Source organism: Mobula birostris, chromosome 16 (genome assembly GCF_030028105.1).
Source record: "Mobula birostris isolate sMobBir1 chromosome 16, sMobBir1.hap1, whole genome shotgun sequence".
Lineage (NCBI taxonomy): Eukaryota > Metazoa > Chordata > Chondrichthyes > Myliobatiformes > Myliobatidae > Mobula > Mobula birostris.
This window is the reverse complement of record NC_092385.1, coordinates 22,583,237-22,606,358: the sequence shown is the minus strand read 5'-3', so window position 1 is coordinate 22,606,358 and position 23,122 is coordinate 22,583,237. Positions and strand designations below refer to the sequence as shown.

General features: G+C 38.2%; 1 protein-coding gene across 5 annotated transcripts in view; it reads right to left on the bottom strand.

Annotated features, from left to right (window-relative positions):
- The window catches only part of cacna2d3a (calcium channel, voltage-dependent, alpha 2/delta subunit 3a), a 797,416-nt gene that overhangs the window by 215,834 nt on the left and 558,460 nt on the right, over window positions 1–23,122 (bottom strand). For all 5 annotated transcript variants that reach the window (XM_072280402.1, XM_072280404.1, XM_072280403.1 and 2 more), the window contains 8 exons: window positions 20,704–20,787; window positions 14,154–14,225; window positions 12,223–12,284; window positions 12,056–12,123; window positions 8,682–8,727; window positions 4,897–4,994; window positions 4,705–4,798; window positions 2,468–2,563 (listed from right to left, as the gene is read on the bottom strand). In XM_072280402.1, coding sequence (XP_072136503.1) covers window positions 2,468–2,563; window positions 4,705–4,798; window positions 4,897–4,994; window positions 8,682–8,727; window positions 12,056–12,123; window positions 12,223–12,284; window positions 14,154–14,225; window positions 20,704–20,787 — 620 coding nt within the window. The remainder of the gene's footprint in view (window positions 1–2,467; window positions 2,564–4,704; window positions 4,799–4,896; window positions 4,995–8,681; window positions 8,728–12,055; window positions 12,124–12,222; window positions 12,285–14,153; window positions 14,226–20,703; window positions 20,788–23,122) is intronic.

Genomic DNA, 23,122 nt, shown 5'->3' with positions numbered 1-23,122 from the left:
TTTCCTAACTCTGTAGAATAGTTAGGAAATTATAAAAGTTGCCTTATACTTTATTTTAGGACTGTCATTCAGGACCTGGGGGGGTGGGTTAGAGATATGTCTCCACCAAAGGAGGTATAAGGCACTCCTTCCCTCTGCTTCCCTCCGCTAGCCTGCAGGTCACACTGGGCAAGGTGTAGCACCTGCTTAGTCCCCCTGATCAAGGTCACATGAAGCCATGGGGGCAAGTGGTGGATGGTCGTATGAGCAGCCAGTGCAGATCACAAGTGCTGGTTATGCGACCACTGACACCAGGCAGACAGTCTCTGAAGGGTATTGATAATGGCTGGGGTCACCCATCTTCTAAAGACACTGCCCAAAAAAAAAGGCAATGGTAAATCTCTTCTGTAGAAAAAATTGCCAAGAACAATCATAGTCACAGACCGTGATTGTCCATGTCATACAATACGACACATAATGATGATAGTGATTCAATCCAACTCTACTGCATTTTCCTGCGACATTTAAAGTAGTTAGTCATTTCCATTTTATCCTGTCACAATTGAACATAAATTGCCAATTACTAAATATAAGAAGTATTTGTGAAGTTCTGGAATTTGGTGCAGGGATGTATCTGCATTTCTTCAAAGCTATATACTGAAGTGCTAGATGTTTTGTCTAAGCTGATTTATGAAGGATTTGTTTCAAACTAAATTGACAGATCTCCATTCCTGCCATTGTAGGTGATGGAAATCCTTTGCAATCTGCAGGGATGCCACTTTCCATGATATACTAGAGTTCAAGCTCAGGTTCAAGCTCAATAGCAGTGTGGAAAATGTAGCATCAATTACACGTCCACCTTGCACTTGAAATCATAGCTGAATAACTCTTTGAAGGCTCTGAATGTGGAACAGGAACTTACTGGAGAATATGGAGTGTTACCACTGGCTCCACATGGCATTGTTCACAACAGCTTCATCAATAGAAATACTGGAATGGATTGCCTATCAAATTTATTCATATGTTGATCTACATGAACTCTGATGCAAACCTATAGAGTCCAACTTTCTAGCATCTAGAATATAGAAGATACAGCCATGCAACAAAGGTACAGGACCTTAGGCCAATCATGAGCCAACCATGATGCCAGTCTAAATTAGTCCCATCTGTCTACACACCTCTATTAGCAATGTGTCTCTCTAAATGCTTCTTAAACATTGCTATCACATCTGCTCCATTACCTACCCCGCTTTGCATTCTAGGCATCTGCCACTCATTTTATCTCACAAATCTCCTTTAAACTTTGGAGATACAAAAGACGGCATATGTTGGGTTCTGGAGCACAAGTAAGCTGCTGGAGTTAACTCAGGGGTCAGGCAGACTAAGTGGAAAGAAAGGGATCATCGCTGTTGGGCCAAGTTCACCCTTCAATTTAGAAGTGCATTTAAAACTTAACAAAACTCTTTACAAGTTTGCTTTACATATATCCTTTGTGATGCTTAGGATGTCAGATTGTAGGCAGCAGAACTTTTGTCACTGTTTGGCTTGTTAACCTCAGCATTCAAGATTAATAGGCTCATTGGTCTCTTTAATCTGGCTCACACCTTCATTCCCACAATGCAATTCCACTCGCCTTTATCCACCCAAAACTTGCATTATATTTGAGGTTTCAGGCTACATATCCTATTACTTTAAATACGGAGCAGCTATGCTTACCGTTTAGGGATACTGGCTTAGCAAGCTGGGACAAAAGTAATGTCAGATTGATAGCTAAGAAATAATTGCCTCGGTGTGGAGTTTGCTTTGTATATTTGATTTATTTCTCAAACCACGGTCAGGGGAGATAATAATTTTCCAGTAGCTTGTGGTGCAAAAATAATTGGAGGTAAAAGGAGAGGGAAAAGCTCAGACCACTCATTGCAAGATGTTTTACTCCATTACAAACCAGGCTTCTATCATGACTTTCATAAAGTACTTATAACTCTTACATGTGATAATTAGAAATATTTTCATAGTCATTTTATTATGATTTCAAATGATTGAATCATTTAGCTCATGATGAAAGCTGGTGTATTTAAATGATAACGTTTGGAGAAAAGCCAACAAAGATAAGCACAAATGAACTGCAATGAAAAATATTTTCAGATAATTTCAGAATTAGTTTCCATGTTTTTATTGTTATGAAACCCTGGAAACTAATCCTGACATCATCTGTAAGTATTTTTCATTTAATTCATGGTTATAATTATGAGTTTTTAACAGTCAAGTTCCTTCACTGGATACAGATTACTGAAAGATATCACAATTACCATTATGAATGTGTTATAACACTTCCATTGAATAATAAATCTTTTATAATTAAATCATCAGCTACTTTACTTAATGAAAACTATGGAGCATTATAGTTTTTTTTATAAGGAATAGCGCAAGTGTCTGGTAATTTTTTTTGTTGTTAAATACATTATATAAAATTGACAATGAAGCCTACTTATCTGTACGTTGTTCTGGTCCAACAAACAGATTGATACGGCTGAGGCCTGTACGAGTTCCCAAGAAAGAAACTTCAACTCCTTTATCAGCGTTTCTGGAAGGAAATATTCAACGTGATACGCAGACATGGAACAGAACAATCAACACACCCGAAATGGAAAATATACCTCAGCTGCAAGTATGGAACTTCGTCACTTTTTAGGTACCGATTACATAACTAGCAATATTAGAAGACAAGATATATAAAAAAGACATAAGGGAAAAGGGAAGAAGATAACACTGTATAAACTAAAATGTACAAAGTCCTGGATGAAATTCGGGAAGCAAAGTTCAGCATACTTATGCTACTGTGTCATGGGTCCAAGAAAAAATATTAAGCCCCTGAATGGGAGCTTATTATATTTTGACATGGGAATAATTAAAATATCTCTGGAGATCATATAATATGGGATTTTTTGCAAAAAACATATGCTTAAATGGTAATCTGGACTTTATGTAAGAGCATTTTTACACAAAGGTTAGTTGACTTTGAAATGGGCTATTTTTTCCTGCTGTTTGTTTTTCCTGTGTATTTTAAAGGAAAACCCATTTTATTGTTAACAAGTTGCTCATTATTTCTTCTGAATTTTATTATAATAAAAACATCTTTCCCCTGTGGCACACAGATTCAATTGCAGCTTCAGCCCACCCTACTCTTCTGGGGCATTTGCCACAAACTCCCTGATGCTCAACTCCACAATCCCCAGCATGATATGACTGCTTACCCTAAAGCTCCATTCCCCCATGTCTCCGTGCACTGGTAAAACCTTCGCCAATCCCCATTCTCCCCTGTTGATTTCCCAACCCTTTTTAACTCCCCTTTCCTTCTCTCTACCAAACCCTTTGCCTTTGAGTCTGTCATGAAGACATCCCTTTCGTGAAGTAATTCAACTACTATCATTGCATAAGTAGTATTACTGCTGCCAGCCTACATGCTCAGGCTGGGATTTAACATCTCTTAAAGCATGGAAATTGCACAAACACTTCCTAATTATGTGGGGCTTTCTCTGTAGATGACATTTAACTTTACTTTAGCACACATTCGGTCTATCTAAAATGAATTGAATCCAATTTCAAAGCAATAGCCTTGCTGGAAATTAAATACTGATTAATAGAGGTCATTTTAAAAATACCTGCATTCAGGTTTTATCACAATCATTTAGAACTATCCGTCTTATAGGGCAGAAGGAGTTGGGTCATTCCCAATCTGTTCCAGGTGGAGCAATCAACCATTTGGTCTGGAAATGTCATCAGAAATGAACAAAGCATCAACTATGTGCCGACCAGATTAGAGGCTGAATGCTTGGAATAAACAACAGTTCTCATGCAGGGTTCCCTGAAGGTCAACTTGCAGGTTGACTCAATGGTAAGGAAGGCCAATGCAATGTTAACACTCATTTTGAAAAGACTGGAGTATTAAAGCAAGGATGCAATGCTGAGGGTTTATAAGGCATTAGTCAGACCACACTTGGAGCATTGTGAGCAGTTGTGGGCCCCTTATCTAAGAAAGGACATGCTGGCATTGGAGAGGGTCCAGAGGAGGTTCATGAGAATGATCCCGGGAAAGAAAGGGTTAATGTATTTGCATTTGATGGCTCTGGGCCTGAACCCACTGGAGTTTAGAAGAATGAGGGGAGATCTCATTGAAACCTATCGAATATTGAAAGAATAGACATGGAGGGGATGTTTCCTATTGTGGAACAGTCTAGGAGCAGAGGTCACAGCCTCAGAGTACAAGGGCATCCCTTTAGAGCCGAGATGAAGAGGACTTTCTTGAGCCAGAATGTGATGAATCTGTGGAATCCATTGCCATAGACAGCTGTGGAGGCCACGTCATTGGGAACATTTAAACTAGAGGTAGTAAGGGCATCAAAGGTTAGAGAGAAGAGCCAGGAGAATGGGGTTGAGAAGAATAATATATCAGCTATGATGGAATGGTGGTGCAGACTCAATGGGCCAAATGGCCTAATTCTAGTCCTATGTCTTATGGTCCTATAATAGAATTGAAGGAGGGACAAACCTGAAATAATAGCTAATGCAATAATTGAACAACTTATGAGTTCTTATTCTGATTGTTTTTTTTGCACAAAAAAGATAGTCATAGAATTATACAGCATAGAAACATGCCCCTTGGCCCATCATGTCAATGCCAGCCTCAACTGCTATCTATACAAATCCCATTAATTAAACACTTACTCAGATCTGTTCAGAGCCAGGCTGGTCCAGTAAGCTTCCAGTGGTGCTGTGACTACAGCATCAAAAAGTACTTCCTGGATTAATTCTTTGTCACCTATGGATGCAAAATTAAAGCCATTCTTTTTTTGTCCTTCTCATTTTGTAGTCACGCACCATACTGGAGCAAAGGTGGCATTACTAAGGTTTACTTACACTGCAGAAGTGGCTCTTTCCCAGTGAGGAAGAGTTTGACTGCTTCAAGCTGAAACAGGTTACGATACTGAGGATGTATGTCAATATTACAATAGTTCCTGAAATTAGAAGAAAACCTGTCATAATAATTTCAAGTGCCTTGATAAATCTATTAATAGTATATCCAAATTTGCTTTGACTTGTTCAGAACAAAGGACAACAGTCCTCCATTCTGAACATTCTCCAGTTTGACCTCAGTTTTAATGATCAAAACTTCCCTGAATTAATAACTGCTAACATTTGCCCTTTTGCTGGGTAAAACCTACAGCAATATCTGGTATGCACACACCTGCAGATAAGAATAGAAATCTGAAAGCTATTGTCAGTAATAAATGTGTTCCAGCACAGGCTGCATTATTGCAAATTACTCTGTTATGGCATGAACATAAGGTAATTATCTCCTGTTATTACACCAAAGGTCAACGACTATCTTATTCAATTAGCAATCAGTGAGTTTTAAGTCTAGTAAATCGGAATTATTGCTGAGTAACCTCTCTGGCTCTGAATAATTCATGGAAATTTTTTTCTCCCCCGAGGAAATATTGTTGCTGATTTTTTTAGAACATTATAAAGCTTGTGTGTTTTGTTTCTCCGTCTTTTTATAATCCATAGTCTTGTTTGGCTTCCTATCCAACATGTTTTTGCATCATTTTGTTTTGCTATAATGAAAAGCTTCTTCATTCTGGTTTTTCCAGTTTACAGATGTCAAAGATCTTCTGGAGTAGCTGCTGAATTCAGATAGCAGGAAACTAGATATCTGATTAACTCGCCCACTAAATATCTGTGGACATCTGTTTGCAAGATGAGGAACTAAAGCCATTCTTCCACTGCTCACAACAAAAAATCTTGCTTAAGGAAATCAGTGTGGGCCAGTCTTAAGGGTATAAATGGGTCCCAGAGCAAGCTATCGCTAATCAGCATCCTCCCTTTTCTGCTTTGCATTCAAGAAGGGAACATTCCCATGTGTAGTGCAGAGCAAAAATCATCCTATGGTATCAACTCCAAGCCAGAATTGTTTTTTATTATGCATTTAAGCCCAAGGGATTTTGTTGATTAAACTCATATTTCCCATCAACTGATTTGTAATAACGTGCACAAAGACACAGATTTTATTGTGCCTGTAGTTTTCAAGGGCTTTGGCTTTGGAACATGTTTAAGTACATGGAGCAAGCAGTAATTATGGTTTGGGTACTATTATACTTGATAAACATTGTTCAAAAAACCGCCCTCTCCAGGGCAGTAAGATGGGCAATAATTGTAAACCTTACAACTATACTCACATTTCATAAATGAATAAAAATGTAACACTCCAGAGGAAATATAAATCATGTCTATTTCATTACCCTGGAATTGTTAACAGCATACATTGTAATAATTGCAAGCAACTTTCCAGTGCTGAAAGTTAGAACAGTGATGTTTCATTCCTTCAAATATTATTGAAGTGTGTAAACAAATGTAAAAAGTTTTACATTCTGTTTCTTTACGTCTCCTTCTCCCCTTTTCCTAATCTTTTCTTCTCCTTTATTTTGGTTTCAATGGCAGATTTATCATTCAGTTTTCTAACTGACACTTCCTCATTGAAACATTTCTAGCTTCAGCAGGGATTCTTCAAATTGATTGATTAAAGGCTCCTTAGCCTCTTCATATAGATTAAGTCCCTTTTATTAGGTGCCACGTTGAAACGATTTTTTATTCTTCCAGAGTAAAAGCCCAAAGAAAGTCCAGGGGACATGTAAGCATCATAAGCAACTGTTATCAGTCTTCCACAGCACTGGTGGCTTAGATGATGGGTCACTGGAAAAATAATTAATTAATTTTTACTAATGTGTTGCACAATGAGTAATGTTAATTATTATTGTATGTTTTAGATACGCAACACAGGATAAAAAATATCTCAGACTAAACTATGAAGCCTTTATTTAATCTTCCTTCAATGGGCAGTTGGTCTATATGGTACAGATGAGGCATGATTGCAATCTTTTCTCATAATATTTTCAAAGAAGCTCATTTGTAAATTTAATTCTTACTTTCCCAAGTTATTGTGGTTATATGTGTGTTACGTGTATTACTGTGCCTTACTCACTGGTCCAGAGAAACGTCTCGTTTGACGGTATACATATATATAGTTAAATGACAATAAACTTGACTTTTTCTTTCAACAGTTGGTATTCTGGAAGTCTTCATTAAGTGTAATTCCCATACTTAGGTTCCAAATCAAAACCAGAATTTGTTTTGACATCCACTGCAACATCCTGTTTTCCCAGTTTTTGTTTTACAACCCAGCCAAAAGCAAGGAACACTATTAGATAGATTGCTTATTGTCTTGCCACCAACCGAATAGACTAGACGCGCATGCATAATCAGGACCATGCATATTTTACTGGTAATATATGTTAATCTTTTACACTGTTATCCAACTGAATTCATTCATAAAGTTGCCAATTAGTTCATTGGTGATATAGAAACAGAAACCTAGAAAATTAATCTCACTCTTCTTTGCTGTGCTAGACATTTACCAGACTATATGCTTATGCAGAATCGTAATCGTGGCAAAAAAAAATCCCAATGTTTAAGATGGTGTCACAATGGTTTTTCATTAAAAAATGAGTGTTAAAATGTTTTCTGTGTATTTCCCGCTTATATTTTGCTGAATATATTGTGGACTCAGGCCTTAAAGACACACTGCCTAAGGCAAGCAGATACCAGTTAAAAATAGCATGGTTGCCATGGAGGACAGAGGCTGCAGGGAGCAGGCCTAGCTTTCCAAAATGTGATAACCAGTCCTGATGTAGAATGCACAGGGCAGAATGGATGGCCTGTCTTGGTTTTGGATATGAGGTATGTGATTGGCACAGAAAAAGAAACACCACCTAAAGTGAATCATATATGTAATTTCTTGGAACAATTTCTTAAAGACTCAATTTCACCAGCAAAGACCTCACTTTGGTAAAATTGTTGTTATGCATAATGTGCTCAATGGATTCAATTTCTTTATTTTTATGACTTTTCATTTTTCTTTCCTTTATTTCTATTTCAGTATCTGATTTGTCATTGAATTCACCTACAATAAATTCACCTGTAATTTTTGATATGATTCTTTACTGTAATTAATTACAGAGATAAAAAGCTGGTGCTATAAGTAGCACATCGCGTAAAACTTTAAGGGACTTAAATATTTGTGTGCAAGCCTAACTATTAGCACAGAAAGCAGCAGCTCAGAAACAAGCCCTTCAGCCCATTTAGTCTGTGCCAAACCATTTTTCAACTTAAAACCATTGACCTACACCTGGACTATATTCCTTCAAACCACTCCCATCCAAACTTCTCATGAATATTGCAATCAAACTCACATCCATTACCTCTGCTAGCAGCTTGTTCCACACCTGCACCAAACTAAGAGTAAAGAAGTTTCCCCTCAGGCAACCATTAGATATTTCACATTTCACTCTTACTATGACCTCTAGTTCTAGTCTCACCCAACCTCAGCAGAAAAAGCCACAAGTACTTAATGTATTTTCCTCATAATTTTGTATGCCACTATCAAATCTCCCTTCATCCTCTATGCTCCAGCGAATAAAGTCTAAACCTATTTGACCTTTCCCTATAACTCATGTCCTCAAGTCCCAGCAACATCCTTGTAAATTTTCTCTACACTCTTTCAATATGATTGATATCTTTCCTGCAGGTAGGTGACCAGATGCTATTGTGTACCCTGCCATAGTAATTCAGAGCTCAGTATTTCTTACCAGTCCTCCATCAATGATAAATCTGGGTGATCCAAGTCGTGCAAACCTTAAGTCAAACAAAGTAAATAGATTAATCAGTTATTGTCATTTATCAAAAATCTATGAAATATATCATCAACCAAGAGTGGTGAATCTTTTTGAGAGCATGTGCCCAAATTGGCAATAATCTTCTAAAAAATTCTCTCCAGTGCCATGGTAATTTTGGGCAGAAATTAACTCTCAGTGATTAGTAAATTTGTAGCAATAATTGTGAGCATTTTTAAGAAAAATCTATGAACCCTGCTGAAGAAGGCACAGGGGCCTCAGGACTTGAACCACCAGGTTCAGGAAAAGTTATTACTCCTCAACCATCAGGCTCTTGAACCAAACGGGATAACTTCACTCAACTTCACTTGCCCCATCGCTAACCTGTTCCCACAACCAATGGACTCACTTTCAAGGACTCTTCATTTCATGTTCATGATTTTTATTGATTATTTATTTATAATAATTATTATTTCCTTCTTCTTATATTTGCAGTTTGTTGTCTTCTTAACTCTGATTAAACACCCAAATTGGACAGACTTTCATTAATTCTGTTATGGTTATTATTCTATAGATTTATTGAGTATCCCTGCAAGAAAATGAATCTCAGGGTTGTATATGGTGACATATATGTACTTTGATAATAAATTTAACTTTGAACTTTGATTATTTACATTTATTGTTGTACTTTTAATAAAAGTATAACTGATACAGATTGCATTTCTTTCTCTAGAAAATTGCTATAAGTGAAAGGAGCACACTCTAGACACCATTTTTTTTACATATTCCTTATCACAGGGTTGTTTCCTTGTTGAACAATAATCTTTGAAACCTCAAAACTAGCAGCAAATAAGATACCTGAAATAAGTGACATCAAAATATATAACTGCATTTTTATTTGTTGCTGATCTGTTGAGAAATGACTTCTTTTTGTTCTTCCTCACTCTTTATCACAAAGCCATTTGTGATTGAATGAGTTCATCACGCTGCTTTACAGAGGAAGCCCTGCACACTACTGTTTGGAACATAAAATGCATTATGCTTTATCACCCACTATAGCATGCCAAATCTTTCACTCCACCAATCTTGAAAATCTCTGCTGCTTCTCCCATTATTTGAATTTTTTTCTTGCTGGCGTTTCTGACATTCTGAACAAGCTGAAAAGGGTATAGACAATTTAAAAATATCTCATTAATAAACCTAATTAATGTTAATATTAATCCAGTGTGTTCATTGCGAAAAATATTCATGGAGGCACCAAACTATATAGAGTATTTACTGATATTATCACTGAATATCCAGTGTTCACTCACAAATGACAGTAGATGAAACACAAGCCAAGTTAAGCCAATGGCAACTGGCCCGACCATTTACTATCCAAATACAGGCGAACACCAGGTCTGCGAGGATTTCAAAATACATCATCTAATGTCACATGCTCACCAACAACCTAGCTGGCATCACCAATGTCAGAAATTTCATTGCTCTTGGGTTGTAAAAAATCATTTTCTGCTTCATTTGGCAGTAAAGATAATCATTATGTATCTTTTTATTATGGGTGGGAGTTAAAGAATCAAAGGGCGGCACTGCATGCCAACAAATCATTGCCCATGCCACCATGCCTGTGCCATATGTTCACTATCCCTACAACTATATTCTGTGAATGACTGTAAAACTCCACAGCACATATGGGAAATCTTCAACACTTTGAAGGGAATGAGTGTCACTGAGGGGAGTTATCAGGATCAACCTTTCATAAAGGTTCAGGTGAGCGAAGTTAATCATTTACATGACTCTTCTGTTACATTTTTAATATTCCGCTAATATTTAGGCCCTGATTTCAGTTCTTTATTAATTCATTTTCTTCTTCCATATTCCCCTCTTTGCAGTATAGATTGCTTGGTACATAATCCGAGTTGCTCAACTGAACCCTCCACCTCTGCAGTTACACTTTGGCAAAGTCAGCTGCTTCTGACAGAAATAGTGCCTTCTCTTCAGAAAAAGAATGGCAGCCAGTACTTTAGTGATTAAACAATAAGTAATTCATCTACAGACACAAAAGGTAGATTAAAGGATAATGGACTGCTGGCCTTTATTTCGAAGAGGTTGGATTCCAAATGTGTGGAGTTCATGGTACAGCTCTGATTAGACCCCATCCACAGAGTTCTACATCTCTACAGGAATACATTTGCCTTGGTGGAGTTGTGTCAATTCACACCACAATTCCACCAAGGCTAAGAGGATTGACTAAGACTGTATTCCCTTGAAGGGGTGATACAGCTGTGCTGTTTAAGATAATTAAAGGATGCAACAGCCGATATTGGGAAACCATTTCCTGTGATGGTAGATCACAGAGCTGGAAGGACATGGCTCAAAATTAGAACAAGACAATTCAAGAGTGAGTATTCTTCATATGGTAGGGAGTGAGGAATCAATTCGCAAAGGATTTAGGGCTAGGTCAATTGAACATAACAAAACAGACAATGTTAGACTTTGGAAAGGCAACATTATTAAGGAAAACAAGAGAGCAAATGGAGTTACAAAGCAAATCAGGTGTGACGTGCAAACTGACTTGGGAGTGACTGGCCAATTCCTATTTTTATATCTGAAATCCTGACCAGTCATGATGCTATGTGATTCTTTAGGGAGTCCTTATTCACCATCATGCATTTGAAATATAATTTCTAAATTTCTAAATTTGCAATGGTGAATTGGGAGAAATAGACAACAAATTTCAGGTTGCAACAAATTATAGTTGACCCGAATAAGTTTGCACAGTGGGAGTAACTGGCAAAGGAAATTCAACAGATAATTGTGCAATAATGTACCACCTTGCTGGTATAGACCTTGTCCAGAGACGAACTGCCTACTTTGAAGATTCTCCATATCCAGCAATTTAGGATCATGCTTTAAACAGCAGCAGAAGGCCCAAATTCTGAAATGCTCTGCCAGACTTTGATAGCTTGACAAGCCTTGTCTCTCAGTTCAGAAAAACAAATCATTTTTATTTTATTAAAAAAAAACTTACTTTTGTCTCCAAAGTTTTTCCCCTATTAAAATTTCCTATCAGAAGGCTGTACCAAGTCAGACCTAATGCACAATTCAAGAGGTGATGTCTGAGCTCCCTGCCCGAGAATGGAAACTAAAAAACAGCTTCAGCATGTGTTTGAGTTGGAAACGACATTGTTATTAAAGACTGTTATTTAAAGAATTCCACACATTCATAAAATTAAACCAACCCCTCAAACTTCTGCATCAATATAAAATTTGCATCTACTGATCTGCTTGGTTGTGTTTGCTTACCACTCTCTGCACATATTTTCAGTATTACTTTGCAGCTGTAATCATACCTTCTTCTATTGTAACGTTTCCCTGGAAGTAGTATTTCCCATGCCCTCGAGATAAAGCCACACCTAGACTATATACAGGAGAATGGAGGTGATTATATGCTGGCATCAACATTTTTACCTCAATTAAGAAAAAGAAGCTTAGTAAGTGGAAAAATGATTAAATTTACCTGAAAGGAGTTCCTTTGATGTCTGTGTAATAGTAATCATTTGTCATCACAAAGACTCGTTTCTAACATGAAAAATAAAGGAGTAGTAACAAGCAGACAAATTATTAGAGATTGTACTGCTTCAATGTCTGTAACTCATGTCACCACTGTAGAATATTACTTAATATCTTTGCTGCAAACATCCTTGAAACTTCACCAGACTTATCAGTTCTAAACCATCTTTAAAATTATCCAAGTAATTTGTGGTACCATGCAATAAATCCTGAATGCCAAAGTCTGAAATTTGAACCAATAATTCAAGAGTACAAGATGATTAAAATGCTTCTGTATTTTCTGTGCTGCTCTAAATCATATATTTTATCTCAACAATTTCAACTGTGCCACATCCATATCTGTCCTTCTGTCTATTCTTAAACCCATACTTAAATGACAATTTCACCCATGTGCTCATAACACACTTCTCCTACAATTCTTTCTGCGACAGGTTAAATAACCTAACGTCAATTTTGAATGCAACACTGTAAAACTGAGTAAGCAGTTATGTGAAAATGTACCAAAGTAAAATTATACCCTCAGAATAACAATTAAAGTACAGTTTTATAAATATGGCCTGAAACAATTAATACAGTTATGTTGAAGTAAAGCATTAACCCACTGAGCTTTTGGTAACTTACATATAGAGCAATTCAGAAACAATACCAGTGCTTACAATTTATCCATAAACCTTGTTAACTCTTTCATAAGGGTGCAAAGATTGCTAGGCCAGACACTCCATATGGCAAAACATTCAATGACCCAACAGTCTTTGTATGAATAACTTTATTCTTTCAGTGGTAATTTTAAATTACGTCTCCTTTTCAATAACTTGAATACCTTCTCTACACTTCTCAGAGTTTTAAAAAAGCTCAGTTTAATCTTCTTTTAGATTCTCTCACTAGTAGAAATACAGAATCTTTAGTTTCTATCCATTAATAGTAAAGTCCCATTCTTGGTGTCATCTTGGTGAAACTATGCTAAACATTGTCTATGCTTTTACGATTATTTAGCTCCATTAAAGAAAATGGATAGCCAAATTGGGTGTGACATAAAATAGGTAGCCAACTGGATCTTATCAGCTTTTTACAGATGGAGTATGTCAATATTACTCCCTTAATTTAAACTAATCTGTAAAACTATGTATTTTTAATATTTAAGTATTTGACCAAATTCATAGAAATGAACTTCCAAAGGTTATTTTATATTAAAAAGCAAGCGTTTATTTGTATAGCACTTTTCAAACACAAGGCAGTTCAAAGTGCTTTCCATAGAACAAGGTATAAAAATCATTTTATCTTTTCCTATATTATCAATAACAACTAAGATTCATGAGTACACTGTTGGTTATGTCTAAGCACTCCATTGTGAATCACTACTTCTTCGCTAAAGTTATCAGGAGACCTACGTTGACGCAGTAACTGTCCTGATGTGTTTTTATTTGCCCTGCTGCTACCTTGAGTAGTTCCTCTTGCCAAGAATCACTTTATCACTTCATCATTTCCTGTCAGAGTCTCCTTATGTAAGGTACTCCTGCACCTAGCATCACTTCTTGTACTGTACATACAATCACTATATATAAAAGTATAATCTAATGCATATAAATCCATACTCAAACAGTTATATGTACATTGTACCTTGTAGGATTGCTTTCATGTTTATTTGTATTGTGATTTCCTTTTTTGCTGTTTTTATCATATTCTTTATGCCTCTTTCGTTTTTTAAGCTACATCGGACCTGGAGCAACAATTATTTTGTTCTCCTGTACACTTGTGTACTGAAGAGTGACAACAAGCAATATTGAACCTTGTGTAAGTGTAAGTAAGTGTAAGTAAGTAAGATAGAACAGTTTGGTACAAAGATCTTTCTGTTTAATCAGAGAGGAAGAAATGTCTTACCCCTTTCTCCACAGTCTTTTTCACCTCCATAGAAAATTTCCCTGTTTTCCGGTTTACCATACCATTACGAAGCTATGAAATAGTGCAAGTAATTAATATTCTCACAGAACCTTGATATTTACCACTTAGAAAATGTTCTTGCCAGCCTTGTAGTGCTTGGTAGAATAGCTTAATTATGAGCACCGAAGTTGAACTATGAATAAAGTAGTGAATGTGAACTATGAATAATCTATAAATAAAGGAATAATAAAAATAATTATATTTAAATATATAGTGCTGTCTTGTCATTTTTAAGATTAAATATGGAGAAACACAATGTAGAACTTTCCACAATGTATACATTAATTATATAGAAGATACTGGAAATCATAGTTGGTAACAGAAACATTCCACACAAGTAACTTTCTGACTTGCTACTGAGGGCCTGGAACCCCATGTGCCAAGATCCCCTGATTATAATCTACTGCTCACACTTTTGTAAGCATGGGTCACCATTGTATTATGAAATTTGGTCTTACAGAATTCCCAAATCACTACCCGAAAATTTGAGATGCAGATTAAAATTCACTCTCACGGAATTTATGTGGAAACAAAACAATGATATGGACTGTCACAACTTCCCCTCATGTAAGAGTCACCTACATTTGGAATATTTTGAAAACATAGAAACATGGAAAATAGGTGCAGGAGTAGGCCATTCGGCCCTTCAAGCCTGCACCGCCATTTATTATGATCATGGCTGATCATCCCACTCAGAACCCCGCCCCAGCCTTCCCTCCATACCCCCTGACCCCTGTAGCCGCAAGGGCCATATCTAACTCCCTCTTAAATATAGCCAATGAACTGGCCTCAACTGTTTCCTGTGGCAGAGAATTCCACAGATTCACCACTCTCTGTGTGAAGAAGTTTTTCCTAATCTCGGTCCTAAAAGGCTTCCCCTCTATCCTCAAACTGTAGCCCCTCGTTCTGGACTTCCCCAACATCGGGAACAATCTTCCTGCATCTAGCCTGTCCAATCCCTTTAGGATCTTCTACGTTTCAATCAGATCCCCCCTCAATCTTCTAAATTCCAATGAGTACAAGCCCAGTTCATCCAGTCTTTCTTCATATGAAAGTCCTGCCATCCCAGGAATCAATCTGGTGAACCTTCTTTTTACTCCCTCTATGGCAAGGATGTCTTTCCTCAGATTAGGAGACCAAAACTGCACACAATACTCCAGGTGTGGTCTCACCAAGGCCTTGTACAACTGCAGTAGTACCTCCCTGCTCCTGTACTCGAATCCTCTCGCTATAAATGCCAGCATACCATTCGCCTTTTTCACCGCCTGCTGTACCTGCATGCCCACTTTCAATGACTGGTGTATAATGACATCCAGGTCTCGTTGCACCTCCCCTTTTCCTAATCGGCCACCATTCAGATAATAATCTGTTTTCCTATTTTTGCCACCAAAGTGGATAACTTCACATTTATCCACATTAAATTGCATCTGCCATGAATTTGCCCACTCACCCAACCTATCCAAGTCACCCTGCATCCTCTTAGCATCCTCCTCACAGCTAACACTGCCACCCAGCTTCGTGTCATCCGCAAACTTGGAGATGCTGCATTTAATTCCCTCATCCAAGTCATTAATATATATTGTAAACAACTGGAGTCCCAGCACTGAGCCTTGCGGTACCCCACTAGTCACCGCCTGCCATTCTGAAAAGGTCCCGTTTATTCCCACTCTTTGCTTCCTGTCTGCTAACCAACTCTCCACCCACACCAATACCTTACCCCCAATACCGTGTGCTTTAAGTTTGCACACTAATCTCCTGTGTGGGACCTTGTCAAAAGCCTTCTGAAAATCCAAATATACCACATCCACTGGTTCTCCCCTATCCACTCTACTAGTTACATCCTCAAAAAATTCTATGAGATTCGTCAGACATGATTTTCCTTTCACAAATCCGTGCTGACTTTGTCCGATCATTTCACCGCTTTCCAAATGTGCTGTTATCACATCCTTGATAACTGACTCCAGCAGTTTCCCCACCACCGACGTTAGGTTAACCGGTCTATAATTCCCCGGTTTCTCTCTCCCTCCTTTTTTAAAAAGTGGAGTTACATTAGCCACCCTCCAATCCTCAGGAACTAGTCCAGAATCTAACGAGTTTTGAAAAATTATCACTAATGCATCCACTATTTCTTGGGCTACTTCCTTAAGCACCCTGGGATGCAGACCATCTGGCCCTGGGGATTTATCTGCCTTCAATCCCTTCAATCTACCTAACACCACTTCCCTACTAACATGTATTTCGCTGAGTTCCTCCATCTCACTGGACCCTCTGTCCCCTACTATTTCTGGAAGATTACTTATGTCCTCCTTAGTGAAGACAGAACCAAAGTAATTATTCAATTGGTCTGCCATGTCCTTGCTCCCCATAATCAATTCACCTGTTTCTGTCTGCAGGGGATCTACATTTGTCTTTACCAGTCTTTTCCTTTTTACATATCTATAAAAGCTTTTACAGTCCGTTTTTATGTTTCCTGCCAGTTTCCTCTCATAATCTTTTTTCCCCTTCCTAATTAAGCCCTTTGTCCTCCTCTGCTGAACTCTGAATTTCTCCCAGTCCTCAGGTGAGCCACTTTCTCTGGCTAATTTGTATGCTTCTTCTTTGGAATTGATACTATCCCTAATTTCTCTTGTCAGCCACGGGTGCACTACCTTCCTTGATTTATTCTTTTGCCAAACTGGGATGAACAATTGTTGTAGTTCATCCATGCAACCTTTAAATGCTTGCCATTGCATATCCACCGTCAATCCCTTAAGTGTCATTTGCCAGTCTACCTTAGCTAATTCACGTCTCATACCTTCAAAGTTACCCCTCTTTAAGTTCAGAACCTTTGTTTCTGAATTAACTATGTCACTCTCCATCTTAATGAAGAATTCCACCATATTATGGTCACTCTTACCCAAGGGGCCTCTCACGACAAGATTGCTAATTAACCCTTCCTCATTGCTCAAAACCCAGTCCAGAATAGCCTGCTCTCTGGTCGGTTCCTCGACATGTTGGTTCAAAAAACCATCCCGCATACATTCCAAGAAATCCTCTTCCTCAGCACCTTTACCAATTTGGTTCACCCAATCTACATGTAGATTACAAGTAGTATCTTGAGTTAAGGATATACACTCAGTCCCCCAGCTAGAACCTTAAATTCAACAATATTTTTCTTAAAACTCATGTTATCCATTGTGCAACTGATGCCCGTTCATTAGATAAAATACTCTTCTGGGCTTATATTAACAAGGGGTTGGGAGAAGTGAACAGCTAAAAGATTAATCTATATATAGCACAGCATGAAAGGATGAGGTGGCCATAAATTTTCTAATTATATCTTTTCTCTGTATGGAATAGGTGCATCTGTCACATCAGCATTTAGAGTCGTAGAAAATTTTAGAACAGAAACAGGCCCTTCGGCCCATCTAGTCTTTGCCAAAACATTTAACCATGTTATGCTTAAATTCCATGCATTTTTATTTTAAATCTAATGAGATTTTTGCTTTAGAAACATAGAAACATAGAAAATCTATATCACATTACAGACCCTTCAGCCCACAATGTTGTGCCATCCATGTAAACTACTCAAGAAACTGCCTAGAATTTCCCTACCACATAGCCCTCTATTTTTCTAAACTCCATGTACCTATCCAGGAGTCTCTTAAAAGACCCAATTATATCCACCTCTGCCACCTTCGCTGGCAGTGCATTCCATGCACCCACCACTCTGTGTGTGAAAAACTTGCTTGTGACACCCCCTTTGTACCTACTTCCAAGCACCTTAAAAGTATGCCCCCTCGTGTTAGCCATTTCAGTCCTGGGAAAAGCCTCTGGCTATCCACACGATCAGGGAACTAGACATGACAGGAGTTTGTAGATGTGCATATAGACTGGGTTTCTGCATACCCCTGCAAAATCACTCATTTATAGAGTAAGGCATTTAACTGCGATTACCAGGATAGTAAATACGCAACATTGATAAATTTAAAAAGTGCTAATCGAAAAAATAATGGGTCTTAGATCTCAAAGCCTTGACGAATTTGACAGATATAAAATATGGCAATATAAAAGCCAGGATGTAACGTTCATAAAGCACTGGTGAGGCCTCCTCTCCTGGAGTATTGTGAGTAGGCTTGGGCCCATTATCTTAGTAAATAGGCATCCATTAGTCTCGTGAGACCATGGATTTGTGCCTTGGAAGGTTTCCAGGGCGCAGGCCTGGGCAAGGTTGTATGGAAGACTGGCAGTTGCCCATGCTGCAAGTCTCCCCTCTCCACGACACTGATGTTGTCTAAGGGAAGGGCACTAGGGCTGTCACTGCAGAGCCATGTGTGGTTAAGTGCCTTGCTCAAGGACACAACACGCTGCCTCCGCTGAGGCTCGAACTCGCGACCTTCAGATCACTAGACCAACGCCTTAACCACTTGGCCACGCGCCAACACTATCAGTAAGGAGATGCTGAATCTGGAGAGGGTTTAAAGGAGCTCCATGAAAATTATTCCAGGATTGAATGGCTTTTCATATGAAGAACGTTTGATGGCTCTGGGCCTGTATTCACTGCTATTCAGAAGAATGAGGGATGACCTAGTTGAAACCCATCAAATAGTGAAAGGCCTGGATAGAATGGATGTGGACGGGATGTTTCTAATGGTGGAAGAATCTAGGACCGGAGGACACAGCCTCAGAATAGAGGGGCGTCCTTTTAGAACGGAGATGAGGAGGGATTTCTTCAACCAGAAAATGGAGAATTTGTGGAATTCATTGCCACAGGCAGCTGTGAAAGCCTGGTCTTTACTTATATTTAAGACAGAGGTTGATAGATTCTTGATTGGTCAGGGCATAAAGGGATATGGAGAGAAGGCAGAAGATTGTGGCTGAGAGGGAAAAAGGATCAGTCATGATGAAATGGTACAGCAGACTCAATGGGCCAAATGGCCTAATTCTGCTTCTATATCTCATGGTCTTATGGTCTTGTCTATTCAGAATATTTAGAATGCATAATTTTAAATTTCATTCCATTGTTTAAATGAGGGAATGGTGGAAGTGTGAACAAAAAGACAAGTAACGACAGATCTATTTAGATGAAATGGTAAATTTCTTCCATCCTCAAAAGCCCCATTAAGATTTTTTAAAAAGATAATATGAAAATTAAATAATATCAAAATTAATGAACATGTAAACAATAAAAAAGAATCAAACAATCTAAAAGAACATTGGACTTCAGCTGAAGAGGAGTGGAATGCATAAAATGCAAAAGTGATGTTTCATTTAAACAGAGCCTTGATTAAATTCAAACTGGAGTATGACTTTCAACTCCAGGCACCACACTTTAGGAATGCTTTGAAAAGATTTCAGTGCTGATTAACCAGAATAATGAAGGGATAAACAGTTAAAGTACGTTGATTGGATTTGTAAATTTGGCTTCAATTCCTTCAGCTCAGAGAACTGGAGTAGATCCAAGCAAAGAGTTCAAGATACAAAAGGGAATCAATAGGTTAGGGACAATACAAAGAGAAAATTTCATCCCCTAGCTGAATTAGAACAACTGAGCAAACCTTAAACTTAGTGCAAATTACTGAAAAGTGAAATCAGTAGGAAAGAAAAACAGTAATACATGTTGGGCTGTTAATGCATGTCAAAGTGTTTTACATACAGTGAACAACAGGAATTCTGCAGATGCTGGAAATTCAAGCAACACACATCAAAGTTGCTGGTGAATGCAGCAGGCCAGGCAGCATCTGTAGGAAGAGGTGCAGTCGACGTTTCAGACCAAACCTCGGCCTGAAACGTCGACTGCACCTCTTTCTACAGATGCTGCCTGGCCTGCTGCGTTCACCAGCAACTTTGATGTGTGTTGCTTAAATACAGTGAGCTGCTTTTTAAGTTTTATAAGGTAAGAAATGTGATAGCCAGTTTATGCAGCGAGCTGTGGAACTGAATGGCTTAAATAATGTGTTACATTCTATTGGTTGAGAAATTCCCAGTGAAACCAAGATATCTTCAGGACATTTTCATGGAATCGAGCTTTTTTTTAAGGCTGCTTTGGTGGTTTAGGGATAGTGAGAAGGCTTTCTATAGTCTTCCCACTGTATTTTCTAATGTGCCTTTGACAGAAAAAAAGTTCCCAATTCTGCCTGTACATCTCATTTATTTATTATTTTTGGAAAAAAATCACAATTCAAAATGTGATTATTTCTATTTTCTCCACAAATGCTTCCAGCAATTTATTTTGTTCTTTTGTGGAAGGAGCTATGACAGATGTAGCACTGTATAAAGACTTTACAATGATTACAATGTAGTTTGATTACATTTTCTCATGGGGAATAATACATGCTGACAGTGGATAACTGAAATTTGAATGTATTTAATTTAAAAGTTTAAAATACACTTGCATTTGACGTTTATCTATCTGATGGATATAGAGCATTGTAAACACGAAATCAAAGACCTATCTCCGAAATGCTGCTTTTGCGATTACAAAAGAAAACCTGACAAAATAATGACTTACAATGTTATCCTTGTCTTCCCATTCCAGTTCCGAAAGGTCAACACTCTTATAGCTTGGTTTTATCCTCCTCTTTCCTTCTTCATACTTAAAATAAGACAAAAGGTTACCATTCACTAAATTTCTTGTACATTCATTATTTCTTCCACCTTTAAGTTGTGATAGATGGATACAAAATAATGATTACCTTGGTAACAAAGAAATGAAGATTAATAATTATTTGTAATTTAGCGAGCTCATATTCTTCTCCTGACCATTTGAACAGCCCTAAGCTCAATATGCAACTTTCTGCAATTTGCAACAAGTTAATATTCAGCAGCACCCAGTGTAAAAATCTGTAAATTGTTATTAAACTGCTTTAAATTCATTTCAGCTGTTTTGTTAATTCTTAACCAAGAAAATTGCAAAAACGAGGATCACTTCACTGGAGTTTTAAAGACTTGATAACCATTTGCAAAGTTGTTTTAAAGATGGTAGACTCAGGTTTCCGTCAACCTACGTGAAGAGGCAACCATTCACCATCAGAGAGAAAAAGTAGGTAGAACTAATGATAAACAATGCACTTCAGCTGAAATTAATAAAGTAACAAGAATAAAGGCCTCAAGATTGAGTTCAATTGTGCTCCAATCTGGTGACTTGGAAATATCAAAAACCAATTAAGGTTTCAATGGGAATTGAAAATGTCACCTATACCTAGTTGCAATGAAAAGTTTGTCTTGTGTACTCTGCATACAGATGAATTTATTACCAAATGTGTGGAGTCAGTGCAAGGAAAAATAATAACAGAAAGCAGAATAAAATGTAACAACTACAGAGAAAATGCAGTGCAGGTAGGCAATAAGGTACAAGATCATATGAGGTAGATTGTGAGGTCAAGAGTCCATCTTATCATAGAAGGGAACCATTCAATAGTCTTACAACAGTGGGGTAGAAGCTCTCCTTGAGCCCTGAGGTATGTGCTTTCAGGCTTTTGTATTTTGTGTCCAGTCTGGGAGGGTGGGTGGAAGAAGTCAGAATACTTGGGAAAGGTGAGGTCTTTGATTACACTGGCTACTTACTGAGGCAGTGAGCAGTATCAGCAAAGTCCATGGAGGGGAGGTTAGATTCTATAATGTGCTGAGTTGTGTCTAGATCTCTACAGTTTCGTGCAGTCACAGGCACAGCAAATCCCATTCCAAGCTGTGATGCATCCAAACATGATGCATCAATAAAAATTGGTGAGGGTTGACATGCACGTGTCAAATTTCTTTAGCCTTCTGAGGAAGTAGAGGCATTGGTGAGCTTTCTTGGTAAACTGTGGTGTTCCGTATGGCTGGAAAGGGACAAGCTATTGGTGACGTTCAGTCCTAGGAACTTGAAACTCTCAACCCTCCCAGCCTCATTGATTAAGATAGGAGCGTCTGCATACCAGCCCCCACCCCCCACTTCCTGAAGTCAATGGCCAACTCTTACATTTTCTGACATAGAGAGAAAGGTTGTTGTTATGATGCCATGTTACTAAGCTTTCCATCACTTTCCCGTACCTCCGCTGATTGCTGGTGTTATCTGGAAAATTGGATTTAAAGCAGAAACTGGCCACGCTGTCACGAATGTAACCATGAGGATGCGACCATGTGGAGCATCGCTGTTGAGAGCAATCCTGGCAGAAGTGTTGCTGCCTAGCTTTACTGACAGTGGTTTGTTGATCAGGAAGCTGAGGATCCAGTTGCAGAGAGAGGCATTGATTCCCAGGTCTCAGCGTTTGGTGCTATGTTTGCTTGGAATTATAATCTTGAAGGAATAAACCCCCTTCCATACTTGGGCATAACCACTACGCATCTTCTGAGAATCCTAGACTTGGTGACGGAAAGAGTGAAGGACTTGAGGAATTCAGTGCACATTTCCCCACCCCCCATTAACACTTACATGTGATGAGTCAATAGCAAGCACTTGCATCTAGCTTTTTGGAGTTAGTTGCAGAAACTAAACTGCCAATGGTTCTCTGTTAATCCTCAGCCTCATGTTGAATACGCAACAGTGTCTCTCCAGTTTGCTCCTATGCAATGAATATCCAATTGTTTGATTTAAATATTCATATACTTTCCACAGAGTTCTCATGACTGATGAAACGTTTCTCACCTGAAACATTAAGTCTCTTTCTCTTTCCACTGATCTAGTGCCCTGAGTGTTTCAGCATTTTCTTTTTCTGTTTCAGATTTTCTGCATCTGCAGTTTATGGGATCCTCTATTACAAGGATCAGGAGCAAATTCTCATAACATATATTCTGCACTGACTAGCTCCCACTGCACTATTCCTGAATTGTAAATCCAAATGGTACGGGTTCGTGTTGTTGCACCCAGAAATGTATCTGCACCTCCTAACATCCTAAAATTGTCTCTACCCCTTCACCTATTTCACAGTCTTTTCTCCTTTTCTTTTCAT